Source organism: Haematobia irritans, chromosome 1 (genome assembly GCF_050003625.1).
Source record: "Haematobia irritans isolate KBUSLIRL chromosome 1, ASM5000362v1, whole genome shotgun sequence".
Taxonomy (NCBI): Eukaryota; Metazoa; Arthropoda; class Insecta; order Diptera; family Muscidae; genus Haematobia; species Haematobia irritans.
The window spans coordinates 133,106,965-133,125,211 of record NC_134397.1 but is presented as its reverse complement, the minus strand read 5'-3'; the positions used below and the strand labels follow the sequence as shown (position 1 = coordinate 133,125,211).

The 18,247-nt window shown below is 36.4% G+C and overlaps 2 protein-coding genes and 1 long non-coding RNA gene across 4 annotated transcripts in view; 2 read left to right on the top strand and 1 right to left on the bottom strand.

The window, feature by feature from the left end:
* The window catches only part of LOC142221838 (uncharacterized), a 236,209-nt gene that overhangs the window by 126,592 nt on the left and 91,370 nt on the right, over positions 1-18,247 (bottom strand). The gene's annotated exons all lie outside the window — the stretch shown is intronic.
* Positions 5,983-6,508, top strand: LOC142242211 (larval cuticle protein 65Ab1-like). The gene is made up of 2 exons (XM_075313975.1): positions 5,983-6,110; positions 6,203-6,508. Exons 1-2 carry the CDS (start codon positions 5,989-5,991, stop codon positions 6,411-6,413), a joined length of 333 nt encoding a protein of 110 aa, XP_075170090.1. The 5' UTR covers positions 5,983-5,988; the 3' UTR covers positions 6,414-6,508.
* Positions 13,041-13,576, top strand: LOC142242195 (larval cuticle protein 65Ab1-like). The gene is made up of 2 exons (XM_075313974.1): positions 13,041-13,181; positions 13,274-13,576. The coding sequence occupies exons 1-2, from the start codon at positions 13,060-13,062 to the stop codon at positions 13,482-13,484; spliced, it is 333 nt and encodes a 110-aa protein (XP_075170089.1). The 5' UTR covers positions 13,041-13,059; the 3' UTR covers positions 13,485-13,576.

The window sequence follows — 18,247 nt, the reverse complement described above, 5'->3', positions numbered from 1 at the left end:
CCATACCAAAACATGGACCGATACTCACAATTTTTGGCACACGTATTTGTGGTCCTACAATACCTCTAGATTTCCAATTTCAGGTAAATTGAATAAAAACTGCGGTTTCTATAAGCCCAAGAAATAAAATCGGGAGATCGGTCGATATGGGGGCTATACCAAAACATGGACCGATACTCACCATTTTTGGCACACCTCTTTATGGTCATAGAATACCTCTAGATTTCAAATTTCAGGCAAATTGGATAAAAACTATGATTTCTATAAGCCCAAGACCCCAAATCGGGAGGTCGGTTTATATGGGGACTATATCAAACCTGGACCGATATAGCCCATCTTCGAACTTGACCTGCCTGCAGACAAAAGACGAGTTTGTGCAAACTTTCAGCACGATTGCTTCATTATTGAAGACTGTCGCGTGATTACAACAGACAGATAGACGGACATCGTTATATCGTCTTATAATTTCTCCCTGATCAAGAATATATATACTTTATATAATCGGAAATCGATATTTCGATGTGTTACAAACGGAATGACAAAGTTATTATACCCCCGGTGGTGGGTATAAAAAGACCGATTAAATACGTCTATAATTCAGTTTGACAACATTTTCTATAGAAATAACATTTTGACAAAATTTTCGATAGAAATAAAATTTTAACAAAATTTTCTGTAGAAATAAAATGTTCACAAAATTTTCTATAGAAATAAAATTTTGACAAAATTTTCTATAGAAATAAAATTTTGACAAAATTTTCAAGAGAATTAAAATTTTGACAACATTCTCTATAGAATTAAAATTTTGACAACATTTTCTATAGAAATAAAATTTTAACAAAATTTTCTATAAAAATAAAATTTTGTCAAAATTTTCTATAGAAATAAATGGATTTCTATAGAAAATAGCGTGAGATCTGTATCCTAATTTTAATTTTATAGATCATAAATTTAAAGCCAAATAGGACGCAAAAAATGTCCTTATTTTAAAGAACCCGCATCTTTGGCTCGGAATCAATACCAAAATCCTTAAAGGAAGGTCAAAACGTTTGGATCCAAGTAAACATTGTTTTGAGTGCTCAATTTGGTGTGTATCGGTGTATGTTTTTGACATTGCACCCATATAGACTGATCTCCCCATCTAAGTCCTTGGACTTGTATAAACTGTGGCTTTTGGCATGGCCAAATTCACTTCTTCAGGATATTGAAGGCACACTAATCATTAAAATTGCTTGAAACTGAATGTAAAATTTCCAGATTTTCCTCTCGTAATCATTTGAATAATGGGTGTAAAAATCTACACATTTCAGATTTCAAATCTAGACGTTATTTAATCTTTCTTTGCACACTTACACGAGATGTTTTTGATTCCTTCAAAACTCAAATAAAAATGGTTCTTATAAGTCCAGAAACAGATTTAGTCTCCATAGGTAGAATCTTTAAATTTATCTTCGGGAAGCGTTCTGGTTGAACTGATCTACCAAGGAGATATCTGCCTCCAACCCCCCTTGAAATTCTATATATTATCAAGTAACCGGCTACGACGAAAAGTTTTCTAAAAAACTATTATACTTGATTCATGGTGGTGGGTATTTAAGATTCAGCCCGGCCGAACTTACTGCTGTATATACTGGTTAAGGGTAAATTTTAACGTATTTTGTTCCAAATAGGTCCATAAACAGAGTAAGAATTAATAAAATAATCAAAAATTATTTAACATTTTTCGAAAAAAATGATAAATCCATTCTAGTAAAATTGCGAATTTTGAAAATATTTTGAGGTCAAACGATTCAGAGAAGCGTTGGAATACATTAAAAAAAAATGATAAAATAACAGGTTGGCTGATAAGTCCCCGGTCTAACAAAGAAAAACACGTTTTTTTTTTTGTCAAAATTCGTTTTTATACCCACCACCATAGAATGGTGACGGGGGTATAATAAGTTTGTCATTCCGTTTGTAACACATCGAAATATCGATTTCCGTCTATATAAAGTATATATATTCTTGATCAGGGAGAAATTCTAAGACGATATAACGATGTCCGTCTGTCTGTCTGTTGTAATCACGCTACAGTCTTCAATAATGAAGCAATCGTGCTGAAATTTTGCACAAACTCGTCTTTTGTCTGCAGGCAGGTCAAGTTCGAAGATGGGCTATATCGGTCCAGGTTTTGATATAGTCCCCATATGAACCGACCTCCCGATTTGGGGTCTTGGGCTTATAGAAATCGAAGTTTTTATCCAATTTGCCTGAAATTTGAAATCTAGAGGTATTTTATGACCATAAAGAGGTGTGCCAAAAATGGTGAGTATCGGTCCATGTTTTGGTATAGCCCCCATATAGACCGATCTCTCGATTTTACTTCTTGGGCTTATAGAAACCGCAGTTTTTATTCAATTTACCTGAAATTGGAAATCTAGAGGTATTGTAGGACCACAAATACGTGTGCCAAAAATTGTGAGTATCGGTCCATGTTTTGGTATGGCCCCCATATAAAACGACCTCCCGATTTGGGGTCTTGGGCTTATAGAAACCGTAGTTTTTATCCAATTTGTCTGAAATTGGAAATCTAGAGGTATTTTAGGACCATAAAGAGGTGTGCCGAAAATGGTGAGTATCGGTCCATATTTTGGTATAGCCCCCATATAGACCGATTTCCCGATTTTACTTCTTGGGCTTCTAGAATCCGAAGTTTTTATCCTATTTGCCTGAAGTTGGAAATCTAGAGGTATTTTCGGGTCATAAAGAGGTGTGCCGAAAACGGTGAGTATCGGTCCATATTTTAGTATAGCCCCCATAAGAACGATCTCCCGATTTAACTCCTTGGGTTTCTAGAAACCGTAGTTTTTATCTGATTTGCCTGAAATATTAAATATTCTGGTATTTTAGGCTCACAAAAACGTGTATCGGATTAAGTTTTTATCGGTCCATTTGGTAATGCCTCCATATAGACCGACTTCACTTCTTAAGGGTGTAGAAGGCGAACTGATCATGAAAATTGCTTGAAACTCAATGTAAAATTCCCAGATTTTACTTCTACAGATTTAAGATATCAAATCAAGACGTTATTTTATAATTTTCTTGCACACTTACAAGAGATGTTAATGATTCCTCTAAAACTCATACATAAATGGTTCTTATAAATCCAGAATCTGATATAGTCCTCATAGGTGAAATCTTTAAATTTATCTTCGGGAAGTGTCCTCAAGTCCTCAAGCCCTCCTGAAATTTCAAAGGAAACCCTAATATTTGGTTCATGGTGGTGGGTATTTAAGATTCGGCCCGGCCGAACTTAGTGCTGTATATACTTGTTATTATTCAACATAGTTCCCTTCAAGAGCGATACAACGATTATAACGGCCTTCCAATTTTTTGATACCATGTTGGTAGTACTCCTTCGGTTTTGCCTCAAAATAGGCCTCAGTTTCGGCGAACACCTCTTCATTGCAGCCAAATTTTTTTCCTTTTGAGGTCTGAGAACAAGAAAAAGTCGCTGGGGGCCAGATCTGGAGAATACGGTGGGTGGGGAAGAAATTCGAAGCCCAATTCATGAATTTTTGCCATCGTTCTCAATGACTTGTGGCACGGTGCGTTGTCTTGGTGTCTTCTTCATATGGAGCCGTTTTGCCGCGATTTCGACCTTCAAACGCTCCAATAACGCCATATAATAGTCACTGTTGATGGTTTTTCCCTTCTCAAGATAATCGATAAAAATTATTCCATGCGCATCCCAAAAAACAGAGGCCATTACTTTGCCCGCGGACTTTTGAGTCTTTCCACGCTTCGGAGACGGTTCACCAGTCGCTGTCCACACAGCCGACTGTCGATTGGACTCAGGAGTGTAGTGATGGAGCCATGTTTCATCCATTGTTACATATCGACGGAAAAACTCGGGTGTATTACGAGTTAACAGCTGCAAAGACCGCTCAGAATTATCAGAATCATCATTGACCAAAAACAACAACGTGTTGTTTTTGGTCAAATGTGAGCTCGCGCGGCACCCATTTTGCATAGAGCTTCCGCATATCCAAATATTGATGAATGATATGACCAACACGTTTGATATCTTTAAGGCCTCTGCTATCTCGATCAACTTCATTTTACGGTCATTCAAAATCATTTTGTGGATTTTTTTGATGTTGTCGTCGGTAACCACCTCTTTCGCGCGTCCACTGCGTTCACCGTCCTCCGTGCTCATTTCACCACGCTTGAATTTTGCATACCAATCAATTATTGTTGATTTCCCTGGGGCAGAGTCCGGATACTCATTATCAAGCCAAGGTTTTGCTGCCACCGTATTTTTTCCCTTCAGAAAACAGTATTTTATCAACGAAATTCCTTTTTTTTCATTTTTTTTCACAATAACAAAAGTTGCTTCACAAAAGACGCTCTATCTCACAAACTAGTTGACTTACAGACTTCAAATTTTGACACGAATCATTTGAAGGTTGGTACTATGTAATGTAAAATAATACGCATTTAATACTAGCGACGTCATCTATGTGTTAGACCGGGGACTTATCAGCCAATTATTATTATTATTATTGTCAAAATATCACAAATTAATGAAATTGTCTTTAAATTTGTTCTATTTTTGCATCTTGATTACAAAGCAAAAATTCGTTAAAATATAGGACACGTTTTTCAACACTTTATATTAAAGACGTTTTTTACTTGAAACATAGGATAATTTCTATTGGAAGTCGAGTCTGCATTTGGAAAATAAAATTGTCGTTAACTCGTTTTTAAAGGACTTTGATAGCATATGAAGAGAAAAAGTTGAAAAAGCGAAAAATTAAAATTCTCTTCCTAGAAGCAAGTTCACAAAACTCAAATTTAAAAGAGAATTGTGTCTTAAAAGTATCCTTACTTGTATTCTCCGCTTCTTTGGCTCGGAATTTTTATTATTTTAATTTTTAAAGTAAAGACAAAATCTTTGGAACCGGGCATGCTTTTTTTCAGTGTATATATTAGGGATTGATATAATCATGTCTACGACATTAGATCTAAGCCAATATTGAGATCTAATTCCACAGTAATTAGATATGATAAGATCTTACCATTTTTCGGATCGAATTGTATCATATTAGATCCCTCAATTTTTACTCGGGGTGGGTACAACGTTCAATGACCGTACAAATAAGTTCAACGGTATCTAAAGCAGAGAAGAATTTTCGTACCCTCCCCAAAGATAGTAATCGTGGCGCCATTGATTGTTTTCTTTACTTGTACCTTTTTACAAAGAAGAATTTCTTAAATGGTAGTTAAAAATTGAAAAATGTCAGTAAAATTTCATTATCTCACTAACCCGTTATGTAATCGCAAAAAATTGAGTACACTTTAGTTCAATCTTTGAACGAAGTAATTCTTCCCAGTAGCTTTTCCCATAAAACAGTTCAGTTCTTTACGTGCATCCTTGGAGCATGTTGTTAACAGCAACCTTAAAGAGAAAATAATATTTAAGCCGTTAACTTCTTCTCTTCATATGAATGATTTCAATTTGTAAAATTTTCTAAAAGGTTTAGTTTGATTAGCTTATCTAAAATATCATAATATTATTAAAAATAAGAATTTAGATTTATTGTGAATATAAAACTTAAAAATGCTCAAGCCAATATCAAACTTAAAACTTGACCTTTGAAATTTATAGCATTGAGGTAAGTGAACTCGTTAAGCACATAAATATGTGGGAGGGGACTGCGAAATGACTTAATTTAAATAAATTCTAGTTGAATATAATTGCATTTGGAAATATTTTAAAAGTGCTTAAAGTGATTGCTATAAAATTAAATCATCCACTTCAAACATCGAATCATAAATGATAGTATGGGCAATTTCTATAAATCATATCATAAATTTAATTGAAATCGAACAAGTTCTTTCAAAATAGACCCATTAGAAGTCTATGATATTTGAGTATAAATATGGTTAGTGTTACTGTCATTGGTATTCACAATCTTCTTCTGGAATAACAATCATTGTTCGAAAATGAAATTTTTCATTGTTTTTGCTGCTCTCTTTGTTGTAGCCTTGGCTGCTCCTGCTCATGAAGAACATGCTGAAATTGTGAAACAGGACTCCAAAGTTGATCACGATGGCTATTCATTCGAGTGAGTTGTTCGTTGTATAGAATTAATTTCAAATCAAAGTTTATAATATAATTATTTTGATCTTCATCAATTTGTTTTTCTTGTCATTTTAGATGGGAAACTAGTGATCATACCAAACATCGCGAAGAAGGCAAAGTTGTTGGTGGTGATGGTAAAGAAGACCACGGACACATTGTTGTTCATGGAGAATTCAGCTGGAAGGATCATCATGATGGCAAGGAATATACTGTTAAATATGTTGCCGATGAACATGGTTTCCAACCTTCTGGTGATCATCTTCCTCATATTCCTGACTCCCACTAAATCTTACGGATTTATTTGGTAGTGAACGGAATTTTGTGAAAGTGAAATGTAAATAAATTGCATATGATCAAAGAGATCAAAAAATTGTTAAATAATTGGATTTATTCATACATTCATATTATGAAGGGCTTCTCATGTCTCACTGAAAAAAATATTGTCGTGAGTTGAAAGATTTCATGTCCTTAAAAAACGAATACAAATTTTGCTTAGCATAGAAGACGCATTTCTCTAATATAAAGTTTTCCTTGTCCAAAAGTCGATAACTAAGCATGTCCGTCCGTCCGTTGAAATCACTCTGATTTTCGAACGAAACAAGCTATCGACTTGAAACTTGGCACAAGAAGTTGTTATTGATGTAGGTCGGATGGTATTGCAAATGGGCCATATCGGTTCACTTTTCGAACAGCCGCCATATAAACGGACCCCCAGATTTGGCTTGCGGAGCCTCAAAGAGAAACAAATTTCATCCGACCCGGCTGAAATTTGGTACATGGTGTTAGTATATGGCCTCTAACAACCATGCAAAAATTGGTCCACATCGATCCATAATTACATATATCCCCAATATAAACTAATCCCCAGATTTGGCTTGCGGAGCCTCTAAGAGAAGCAAATTACATCCGGCCGAAATTAGCTACATAGTGTTAGGTTTGGTTAGGTTAGGTTAGGTGGCCGCCCGATGTATCAGGCTCACTTGGACTGTTCAGTCCATTGTGATACCACATTGGTGAACTTCTCTCTTATCACTGAGGTACTGCCCGAGTAAATGTTAAGCTCAATGACAAGGGATCTCCTTTTTATAGGTACATAGTGTTACTATATGGTCTCTAAAAACAATGAAAAAATTGGTATGTATCGGCTCATAATTATATATAGGCCCCATATAAACCGATCCCCAGATTTGACCACCGGAGCCCCTTGGAGGTGCACAATTAATCCGATCTGGTTGAAATTTGGTACGTGATGTTAGTATATGGTTTCTAACAACCTTGCCAGAATTGGTCCAAATTGGCCCATAATTATATATAGCCCCAATATAAACCGATCCCCAGATTTGACCACTGGAGCCTCTTGAAGGAGCAAAATTCATCCGATCCGGTTGAAATTTGGTGCGTGATGTTAGTATATGGTTTCTAACAACCATGCCAAAATTGGTCCATATCGGTCCATAATTATATAGAGCCCCATATAAACCGATCCCCAGATTTGACCACCGGAGCCCCTTGGAGGAGCACAATTCATCCGATCCGGTTGAAATTTGGTACGTGATGTTAGTATATGGTTTCTAACAACCATGCCAGAATTGGTCCAAATCGGCCCATAATTATATATAGCCCCCATATAAACCGATCCCCAGATTTGACCACTGGAGCCTCTTGAAGGAGCAAAATTCATCCGATCCGGTTGAAATTTGGTACGTGATGTTAGTATATGGTTTCTAACAAACATGCCAAAATTGGTCCATATCGGTCCATAATTATATATAGCCCCCATATAAACCGATCCCCAGATTTGACCACCGGAGCCCCTTGGAGGAGCACAATTCATCCGATCCAGTTGAAATTTGGTACGTGATGTTAGTATATGGTTTCTAACAACCTTGCCAGAATTAGTCCAAATTGGCCCATAATTATATATAGCCTTAATATAAACCGATCCCCATATTTGACCACTGGAGCCTCTTGAAGGAGCAAAATTCATCCGATCCGGTTGAAATTTGGTGCGTGATGTTAGTATATGGTTTCTAACAACCATGCCAAAATTGGTCCATATCGGTCCATAATTATATAGAGCCCCATATAAACCGATCCCCAGATTTGACCTCCGGGGTCTCTTGAAGGACCAAAATTCATCCGATCCGGTTTAGTATATGGCCGATAACAAACATGCCAAAATTGGTCCGTATCGATCTATAGTTATATATAGCCCCGAGATAAACTGATCCCCAATCACAGAAAAATTGTCCCTTTTCGGTTCGGCTTATAGTGTTAGTATATGGTCTCTAAAAACATGCCAGAATTGGTATATATCGGTCCATAATTATATATAGCCCCCATATAAACCGATCCCCAGATTTGACCATCGGAGCCTCTTGGAGGAGCACAATTCATCCGATCCGGATGAAATTTGGTACATTGCGCTAGTATATGGCCGATAACAACCATGCCAAAATTGGTCCGTATCGATCTATAGTTATATATAGCCCCGAGATAAACCGATCCCCAATCACAGGAAAATTATCCCTTTTCGGTTCGGCTTATAGTGTTAGTATATGGTCTCTAAAAACCATGCCAGAATTGGTATATAACGGTCCATAATTATATATAGCCCCCATATAAACCGATCCCCAGATTTGACCACCGGAGCCTCTTGGAGGAGCACAATTCATCCGATCCGGTTGAAATTTAGTACGTGATGTTAGTATATGGTTTCTAACAACCATGCCAGAATTGGTCAATATAGGTCCATAATTATATATAGCCCCCATATAAACTGATCCCCAGATTTGACCTCCGGGGTCTCTTGAAGTACCAAAATTCATCCGATCCGGTCGAAATTTTGTACATTGCGCTAGTAAAGGGTGATTCTTTTGAGGTTAGGATTTTCATGCATTAGTATTTGACAGATCACGTGGGATTTCAGACATGGTGTCAAAGAGAAAGATGCTCAGTATGCTTTGACATTTCATCATGAATAGACTTACTAACGAGCAACGCTTGCAAATCATTGAATTTTATTACCAAAATCAGTGGCAGAAAATCCGCTTTTTTATCGACAAATTTTGTTCAGCGATGAGGCTCATTTCTGGTTGAATGGCTACGTAAATAAGCAAAATTGCCGCATTTGGAGTGAAGAGCAACCAGAAGCCGTTCAAGAACTGCCCATGCATCCCGAAAAATGCACTGTTTGGTGTGGTTTGTACGCTGGTGGAATCATTGGACCGTATTTTTTCAAAGATGCTGTTGGACGCAACGTTACGGTGAATGGCGATCGCTATCGTTCGATGCTAACAAACTTTTTGTTGCCAAAAATGGAAGAACTGAACTTGGTTGACATGTGGTTTCAACAAGATGGCGCTACATGCCACACAGCTCGCGATTCTATGGCCATTTTGAGGGAAAACTTCGGAGAACAATTCATCTCAAGAAATGGACCGGTAAGTTGGCCACCAAGATCATGCGATTTGACGCCTTTAGACTATTTTTTGTGGGGCTACGTCAAGTCTAAAGTCTACAGAAATAAGCCAGCAACTATTCCAGCTTTGGAAGACAACATTTCCGAAGAAATTCGGGCTATTCCGGCCGAAATGCTCGAAAAAGTTGCCCAAAATTGGACTTTCCGAATGGACCACCTAAGACGCAGCCGCGGTCAACATTTAAATGAAATTATCTTCAAAAAGTAAATGTCATGGACCAATCTAACGTTTCAAATAAAGAACCGATGAGATTTTGCAAATTTTATGCGTTTTTTTTAAAAAAAAAGTTATCAAGCTCTTAACAAATCACCCTTTATATGGCCGATAACAACCATGCCAAAATTGGTCCGTATCGATCTATAGTTATATATAGCCCCGAGATAAACCGATCCCCAATCACAGAAAAATTGGCGAGGTATATTTTGCAAAATCTTCTAAAACATCAAGAAATCTACCAATCTACCAAACAGTAAAAAATCTGCCATTTTTGGTAGAATCGTGTTCATAATTGTATATAGCCCCCATATAAAGCGACCCCATATTTCAATTCTGGCTTTATAATTACCGCACAAATGTTCATATCCGTTCGTAATTATTTCTTCCCTATATATACCGGTCAAGAACTGAACATATACATATTTATTCGGCCTTTGTTTTGCCAAATATATATCCCGCATGGACTAACTCACAACTTAAAAGATGATGTTAAGAAGTTTTAAGATGCCTTGCCATCGGCCGCAACCCAAGTAATTCAATTGTGTATGACCGTTTTAGTAGAAGTTTCTACGCAATCCATGGTGGAGGGTACATAAGATTCGGCCTGGCTGAACTTACGGCCGTATATACTTGTTTTTCTTTAAATTTGGGACACGAATGTTTGAAATTTGTAAGTCAAATTTTCCTTAAAGTAAAGAAATGCATTTTTGAGTCTTTAAATAAACTGATAAAGAGAATCTTCAGATTAATGATCGAAACATAGGCTAAGATTTGTTTTGAGGATTTTCATTTTTGGTTTAAAGTTTTTTGCCTTAAATAAATAAATCTGTTAATATATTGCAAATTATATAAATTTTAGGATGTGAAATTTGCAAAATATAAGAACAAACTTATTTAAAATAATCAAATTTTAATTATAATAAAGTTTATAATCTTTGCTTCAAACATTCAGTAATCGTCCTTAAATTAACTGAAATCTTGAATCTTTAGATTTAAGATAAAATGACTTCAAATATAAGCTCAGACTTACTTTGAGGATTTGGTATCTTTGGTTTAAAGTTTTTTTGGAATTAAGAAAACGTGTTTTTATTTTAAAGTATCCGAGATAATTTAGATTTTTAAACTGGAATTTGTTTTGTTAATGTACCGTGAAAAGGGTATGAAAATTCTATAAATGATTTCTTATTTTGCTAATTTAAAGGGAGGTCGAAATCCTTGGATCCAAGTAAACTTGTTTTTAAGTGAGAGAATGAAAATTCAATAAATGAGATCTGTATCCAGATTTTAATTTCATTCAGCCTAGGTTAGGTTAGGTTAAAGTGGCAGCCCGATTAAGTTTCAGGCTCACTTAGACTATTCAGTCCATTGTGATACCACATTTAACTAATGGTGATTTCGTTTGGAAAAAAGTGTTGCATAGAAATGGTACAACATTTTATGGTGTTACCACAGTGTTGCCGAAACCCCTTGCAACGACAATACCGTTTGCGTGTGAAAATGAACAAAAAAGGTGCAACACTGATATAAAATAAAAAAAAAAAAACATTTGGCGCAAATATTTTTATTATTATTAACAACTATTTATTATTGGAATCTCGACTAACACGCAAATTTTTCATGAACTAAGGGAAATTGTTAAAACTTTTGATTTTATATATTTTTAATGATCTTACTTCTACTTCAGAGTACAAATTAATTACATCCTCAACAAAGTTTTTAACTCGCAGCTGGTCATTTCGTCCAAGCAAAGATGTTGCAACTTCTTCATCGTCGTCAGAAGAACTACTCTCCAATAGCGCATCTACAATGGTGTTGGCAAAAAAAAAACGCATTTGCATTTTGCTATTATATTAAAAATATTTAATATCGAGTTTTGTTGTCGCGGCACTAAACAATTGATACGCTTCTTCTTGGTAAATTAATCAGCTGTGTTGAAGAAATTGAAAAGCAACCACAATACACGCGTCACGCACTTTCTTTTGTATTTTCAACAACGCTATTATTTAGGTCGAAGAATAAAAGCGTCTTCAACATCTGATTGAATGTGTAACCATCTACACCGTAGACCAGCTACGGTGTAAAATGGGTTACACTTTTGCTCTTGCGATGGGTATCGAACGTGCACATGTTGGGTAAGCAGCACTGAATTTTCCAATCGAACAAAAATTTTCGAACATATTTTTTACCAATCGAAATCACCATAAAAGGATCTATTACATATGGGCACTTCTAGTTTTAACCACTGAACCTTCACTATTGTTTTCTTTTGTTGAACCAACCAGATTGTTCCAAAAAACATTAACAGACTGCTTAAGTTAACGTTTTCCAGGTCCGCCAGTAATCTAAGGCTAAAATTCGGTTACGCCTTACACAAAATGCAGGACACTCACACAAGAGGTGTTTAATTGACTCCTTTTCCTTCGCATCATGACAGCTCATACAATAGTCATTATACTTCGCACCAATATTTTTGCAAATTACACTGTCAGGCAGCGACCCGTTATAGCAGATATCAGAATTGATATCTGACGTCTTGAGAACGCTAACATATCTAGTGTGCGGTTCAAGTTTAAATGGGGCCATATTTGCTTGGTGTCGTTACAACCCTTGCAATTCTCCCATCGAACATTTGCCATCATGGCAGCCTTCTCACTCAGTAAGAGCTTGCAGGTAGCCAAAGACATACCAACAGATTCTAGATCCCCTGGAATATGTAAGGTAGTTCCTAGCCTTGCTAACTCATATATATGTATCTTTTATTCCCCGGGGTCTGTATACACCACGCCTCACTGTTGGGAATTAGAGTTTCAAACTCATTTAGCCTAGATGTATATACCTTTCAATTTGTATGATTTGTTTCCTTATGGTTAGCTTCTCTAAAAATTCTCAAGCCAAAATTAAACTTTATCTTTGAGATTTGCATCAATGGGTTAGCTGACCTCGTCATGGTATGATAATACTGCCAAATGATTGATGTTAATTGCATTTGGAAATATTTTAATTTGCTAGAAATGAATGCTATAAAATTAAATCATCCACTTCAAAATTTGAAACATGCAACTTTATGATATTATGTATCCCCCTAATTCATAAATCTAATTGAAATCGAACAAGTTCTTTCAAACTAGACCCATTGCCATTCTATGGAATTGGAGTATAAAAATGGTTAGTGTTACTGTCATTGGTATTCATACAGTTGAAAACTTCTTCTGGAATAACAACCATTCTTCGAAAATGAAATTTTTCATTGTTTTTGCTGCTCTCTTTGTTGTAGCCTTGGCTGCTCCTGCTCATGAAGAACATGCTGAAATTGTGAAACAAGATTCCAAAGTTGATCACGATGGCTATTCATTCGAGTGAGTTGTTCGTTACATAGAATTAACTTCAAATCCAAGTTTATAAGATAATTGTTTTGATCCTCACCAATTTGTTTTTCTTGTAATTTCAGATGGGAAACTAGTGATCATACCAAACATCGCGAAGAAGGCAAAGTAGTTGGTGGTGATGGTAAAGAAGACCACGGACACATTGTTGTTCATGGAGAATTCAGCTGGAAGGATCATCATGATGGTAAGGAATACACTGTTAAATATGTTGCCGATGAACATGGTTTCCAACCTTCTGGTGATCATCTTCCTCATATTCCTGACTCCCACTAAGTCTTATGGAGTTTTTATTAGTAGATACAATTTTAGAAAAGTGAAATGTAAATAAAATGCATATGATCAGAGAGATCAAAAAAATTGAAAAATTATTGTTTTTATTCATTCACTGATTGCTTTCCACCTGTTGAAATGAAAATGTTGGCAACTAATTATCATTTGTCGTTACGAGAGGTAGTGATGAAGTTAGTACTTTTTTGGAACTTCTTGAAGAACCAAGAACTGTATATAAGAACGGTACAACGGTGTTCAGCTTTGCTCTGGCTTTACCACCGACTTAACCACAAAAACTACCGTGTTCTTCTATCCATCTGTGTAACCATGTCTAGGGCTTATGGGGTTATATTAGACATTCGAAGTCTCCTCCGATATCCTGCGGTGTACTACTGCTGATGTAAGCAGGTACTCGCAATGTCCACTGATGTTTCCTCTCGACTGAATCTCTAAACTATATTCATTCAGTCAAAATTTCTCATGTTTGATATTATGGCTAAGCTCCTTGTAGTGGTTTCCTGAGACAAAATATCCACTGAACTTTTTGGTTTATTGTCATTTTGAATTTCTTCTTCATTTATGTCAATTGGACGATCAATGTGTATGTCAGAGTTAATATTACGCTATTAAGATTAGCTTAATTTCCTTTATGTCTAGAGTAACATTTTTGAATACCGATTCCATTTGGCGTTGTGACCAGCTTAAGTAGTCGTCTCTTGATGTGGTACATCCAGAAAATATAATAAAACAAGTAAGGAAAGTCTAAAGTCGGGCAGGGCCGACTATTTTATACCCTGTACCACTTTGTAGATATAAATTTTCGATACAATATCACATCCGTCAAATGTGTTGGGGGCTATATATAAAGGCTTGTCCCAAATACATACATTTAAATATCACTCGATCTGGACAGAATTTGATAGACTTCTACAAAATCTATACACTCAAAATTTAAGTGGGTCAATGCACTAGGGGGAACACAATGTTAGTAAAAAACAAGTAAGGAAAGTCTAAAGTCGGGCGGGGCCGACTATATTATACCCTGCTCCACTTTGTAGATCTAAATTTTCGATACCATAGCACATCCGTCAAATGTGTTGGGGGCTATATATAAAGGCTTGTCCCAAATACATACATTTAAATATCACTCGATCTGGACAGAATTTGATAGACTTCTACAAAATCTATATACTTAAAATTTAAGTCGGCTAATGCACTAGGGTGGAACACAATGTTATTAAAAAATATGGGAAACATTTAAATCTGAAGCAATTTTATTTATGATTTATCGCTCAATATATATGTATTAGAAGTTTAGGAAAATTAGAGGCATTTTTACAACTTTTCGGCTAAGCAGTGGCGATTTTACAAGGAAAATGTTGGTATTTTGACCATTTTTGTCGAAATCGTAAAAACGTATATATGGGAGCTATATCTAAATCTGAACCGATTTCAAATTTGGCACGCATAGCAACAATGCTAATTCTACTCCCTGTGCAAAATTTCAACTAAATCGGAGTTAAAAATTGGCCTCTGTGGTCATATTAGTGTAAATCGGGCGAAAGCTATATATGGGAGATATATTTAAATCTGAACCGATTTCAACCAAATTTGGCACGCATAGCTACAATGCTAATTCTACTCTCTGTGAAAAATTTCAACTAAATCGGAGCAAAAAATTGGCCTCTGTGGTCATATGAGTGTAAATCGGCCTAAAGCTATATATGGGAGCTATATATAAATCTGAACCGATTTCAACTAATTCTACTCCCTTTGCAAAATTTCAATTAAACCAGAGTAAAAGATTGGCCACTGTGGTTATATCAGTGTAAATCGGGCGAACGATATATATGGGAGCTATATCTAAATCTGAACCGATTTCAATAAAATTTGGCACACTTGACTACACTACTAATTGTACTCCTAGTGCAAAATTTCAACCAAATTGGGGTAAAACTCTGGGGTAATAATTGTTCTTCTTGTGCAAAATTTTAAGCAAATTAGGGTAAAACTCTGGCTTCTTAGGCCATATAAGTCCATATCGGGCGAAATATATATATGGGAGCTATATCTAAATCTGAACCGATTTCTTCAAAAATCAATAGGTATCTATTCTGAGCCAAAACACATACTTGTGCCAAATTTGAAGTCGATTGGACTAAAACGGCGACCTAGACTTTGATTACAAAAATGGGTTCACGGACAGACGGGCATCGCTATATCGACTCAAAAGCCCACCCTGAGCATTTTTGCCAAAGACACCATGTGTCTATCTCGTCTCCTTCTGGGTGTTGCAAACATATGCACTAACTTATAATGCCCTGTTCCACAGTGTGGCGCAGGGTATAAAAAGAGGAAGCACGCTCAAAATAAACCCAACCAACTGCACTCAAATCGATGATTTGACGGTGGCAAAGGAAAATAGATATGTTTGTACGAATTTATTTCGGCATAAGCCGGCTATCGTGTAAACCTTTTTTCGGAAAGTTAAAGTGTGGTTCACTTTTGGGTTTAGTGAACTGCCTGAATTTATTCTGATAATTGGTTGCTAGTTTTGCTGCAATTAGAGGATGCTGATGAGGAATGTGGTAATTCCGAAACGTGCGTCCATCCAACCATCTTGCAGTCTATAGGGATTTGCCCAAATAAATTTGACAAACATTCTTTTCCTCTGTTGGTTAAGCTACACTTGTAGTTTAGTTAATGCTTGGTTTTAAGCTGAAATCAAAAACAACAACAAAATTTCCTAAAGACATAAAATGTTGACAAAATTTTCTTAAGAAAAAAAATTTGACAAAATTTTCTATAGAAATATAAAATTTTGACAAAATTTTCTATGGCAATAAAATTTTGGTAGATTATTTTTGGCTCGAGTGGCAATCGTGATTTTTCTGTGATTGGGCATCGGTTTATTTGGGGGCTATATATAATATACATCGATACCGACCAAGTTTGGCATGGTTGTTATCGGCCATACACTAGCGAAATGTACCAAATTTCAACCGGATCGGATGAATTTTTCTCCTTCAAATTTGGGGATCGGTTTATATGGGGGCTATATATAATTATGAACCAATATGGACCAATTTTTGCATGGTTTTTAGGGACCATATACCAACATCATGTACCAGATTTCAGCCGGATCGGATGAAATTTGCTTCTCTTTGAGGCTCCGCAAGCCAAATCTGGGGATCGGTTTATATGGGGGCTATATATAATTATGGACCGATATGAACCAATTTGTGCATGGTTGTTAGGGATCATATACCAACGCCCTGTACCAAAATTCAGCCAGATCGGATGAAATTTGCTTCTCTTTGAAGCTCCGCAAGCCAAATCTGGGCATCGGTTTATATGGGGGGCTATATATAATTATGGATCGATGTGGACCAATTTTTGCATGGTTGTTAGAGACCATATACATACGCCCTGTACCAAATTTCAGCCGGATCGGATGATCAGCTTATATGGGGGCTATATATATAATTATGAACCGATACGGACCAATTTCTGCATGGTTGTTAGAGAACATATACTAACACCAAGTACCAAATATCAACCGAATCGGATGAAATTTGCTACTCTTAGCGGCTCCGCAAACCAATTCTGGGGATAGGTTTATATGGGGGCTATATATAAATATGAACCGATGTGGACCAATTTTTGTATGGTTGTTAGAGACCATATACTAACACCACATACCAAATTTCAACCAGATCGGGTTATATTTGCTCCTCCAAGAAGATCCGCAAGCAAAATCTGGGGATCGGTTTATATGGGGGCTATATATAATTATGGACCGATATGGACCAATTTGTGCATGGGTATTAGAGGTCATATACTAACACCACGTACCAAATTTCAGCCGGATCGGATGAAATTTGCTCCTCAAAGAGGATCCGCAAGCCAAATCTGGGGGTAGATTTATATGGGGGCTATACGTAAACGTAGTCCGATATGGCCCATTTGCAATACCATCCGACCTACATCAATAACAACTACTTGTGCCAAGTCGATAGCTTGTTTCGTTCGGAAGTTAGCGTGATTTCAATAGACGTACGGACGGACGGACATGCTTAGATCGATTCAGAATTTCACCACGACCCAGAATATATATACTTTATGGGGTCTGAGAGCAATATTTCGATGTATTACAAACGGAATGACAAAGTTAATATACCCCCCATCCTATGGTGGAGGGTATAATAAAACTCTAGAAAAATGGATAGATCTTACCAAATTCTTGAAACTGGACCAACATTGACTAAATTCCATTTAGCCCGACCACCGGACAAAATGTAGAAATTAAAACTCTTTTGGACCAATTTTGGTCCGATCTGACCAAAATGGCAACGCTGCTCAGAAATGTCACCAGCATTACTAAGACGGGATAATTCACCGCTGGGAAACATTTTGGTATTCGCTCGAAATTAGAATTAAATCCATGATAACCATTGGACGACGGTGATAATATATATCCTACATTAAAAAAAAAATCCGGTTCCAAAGATTTTGTCCTTGCACTAATGATTTTGATATATTTTCCGAGCCAATGAAGCTGAGAACTCAATAAGGATACGATACATTTATGACAACAATTATCTTTTAAATTTGAGCATACTTGATACTAGGAAACAAAATTGAATTTATTTGCTTTTTCAGCTTTTTTCTTCGTGTGCTATCAAAGTCCTTTAAAGACGTGTTAACGAAAACTCACTGCCTGTTCGTGGAATTTTCGTTCGCCCCAAGACGAACGAAACCATAAA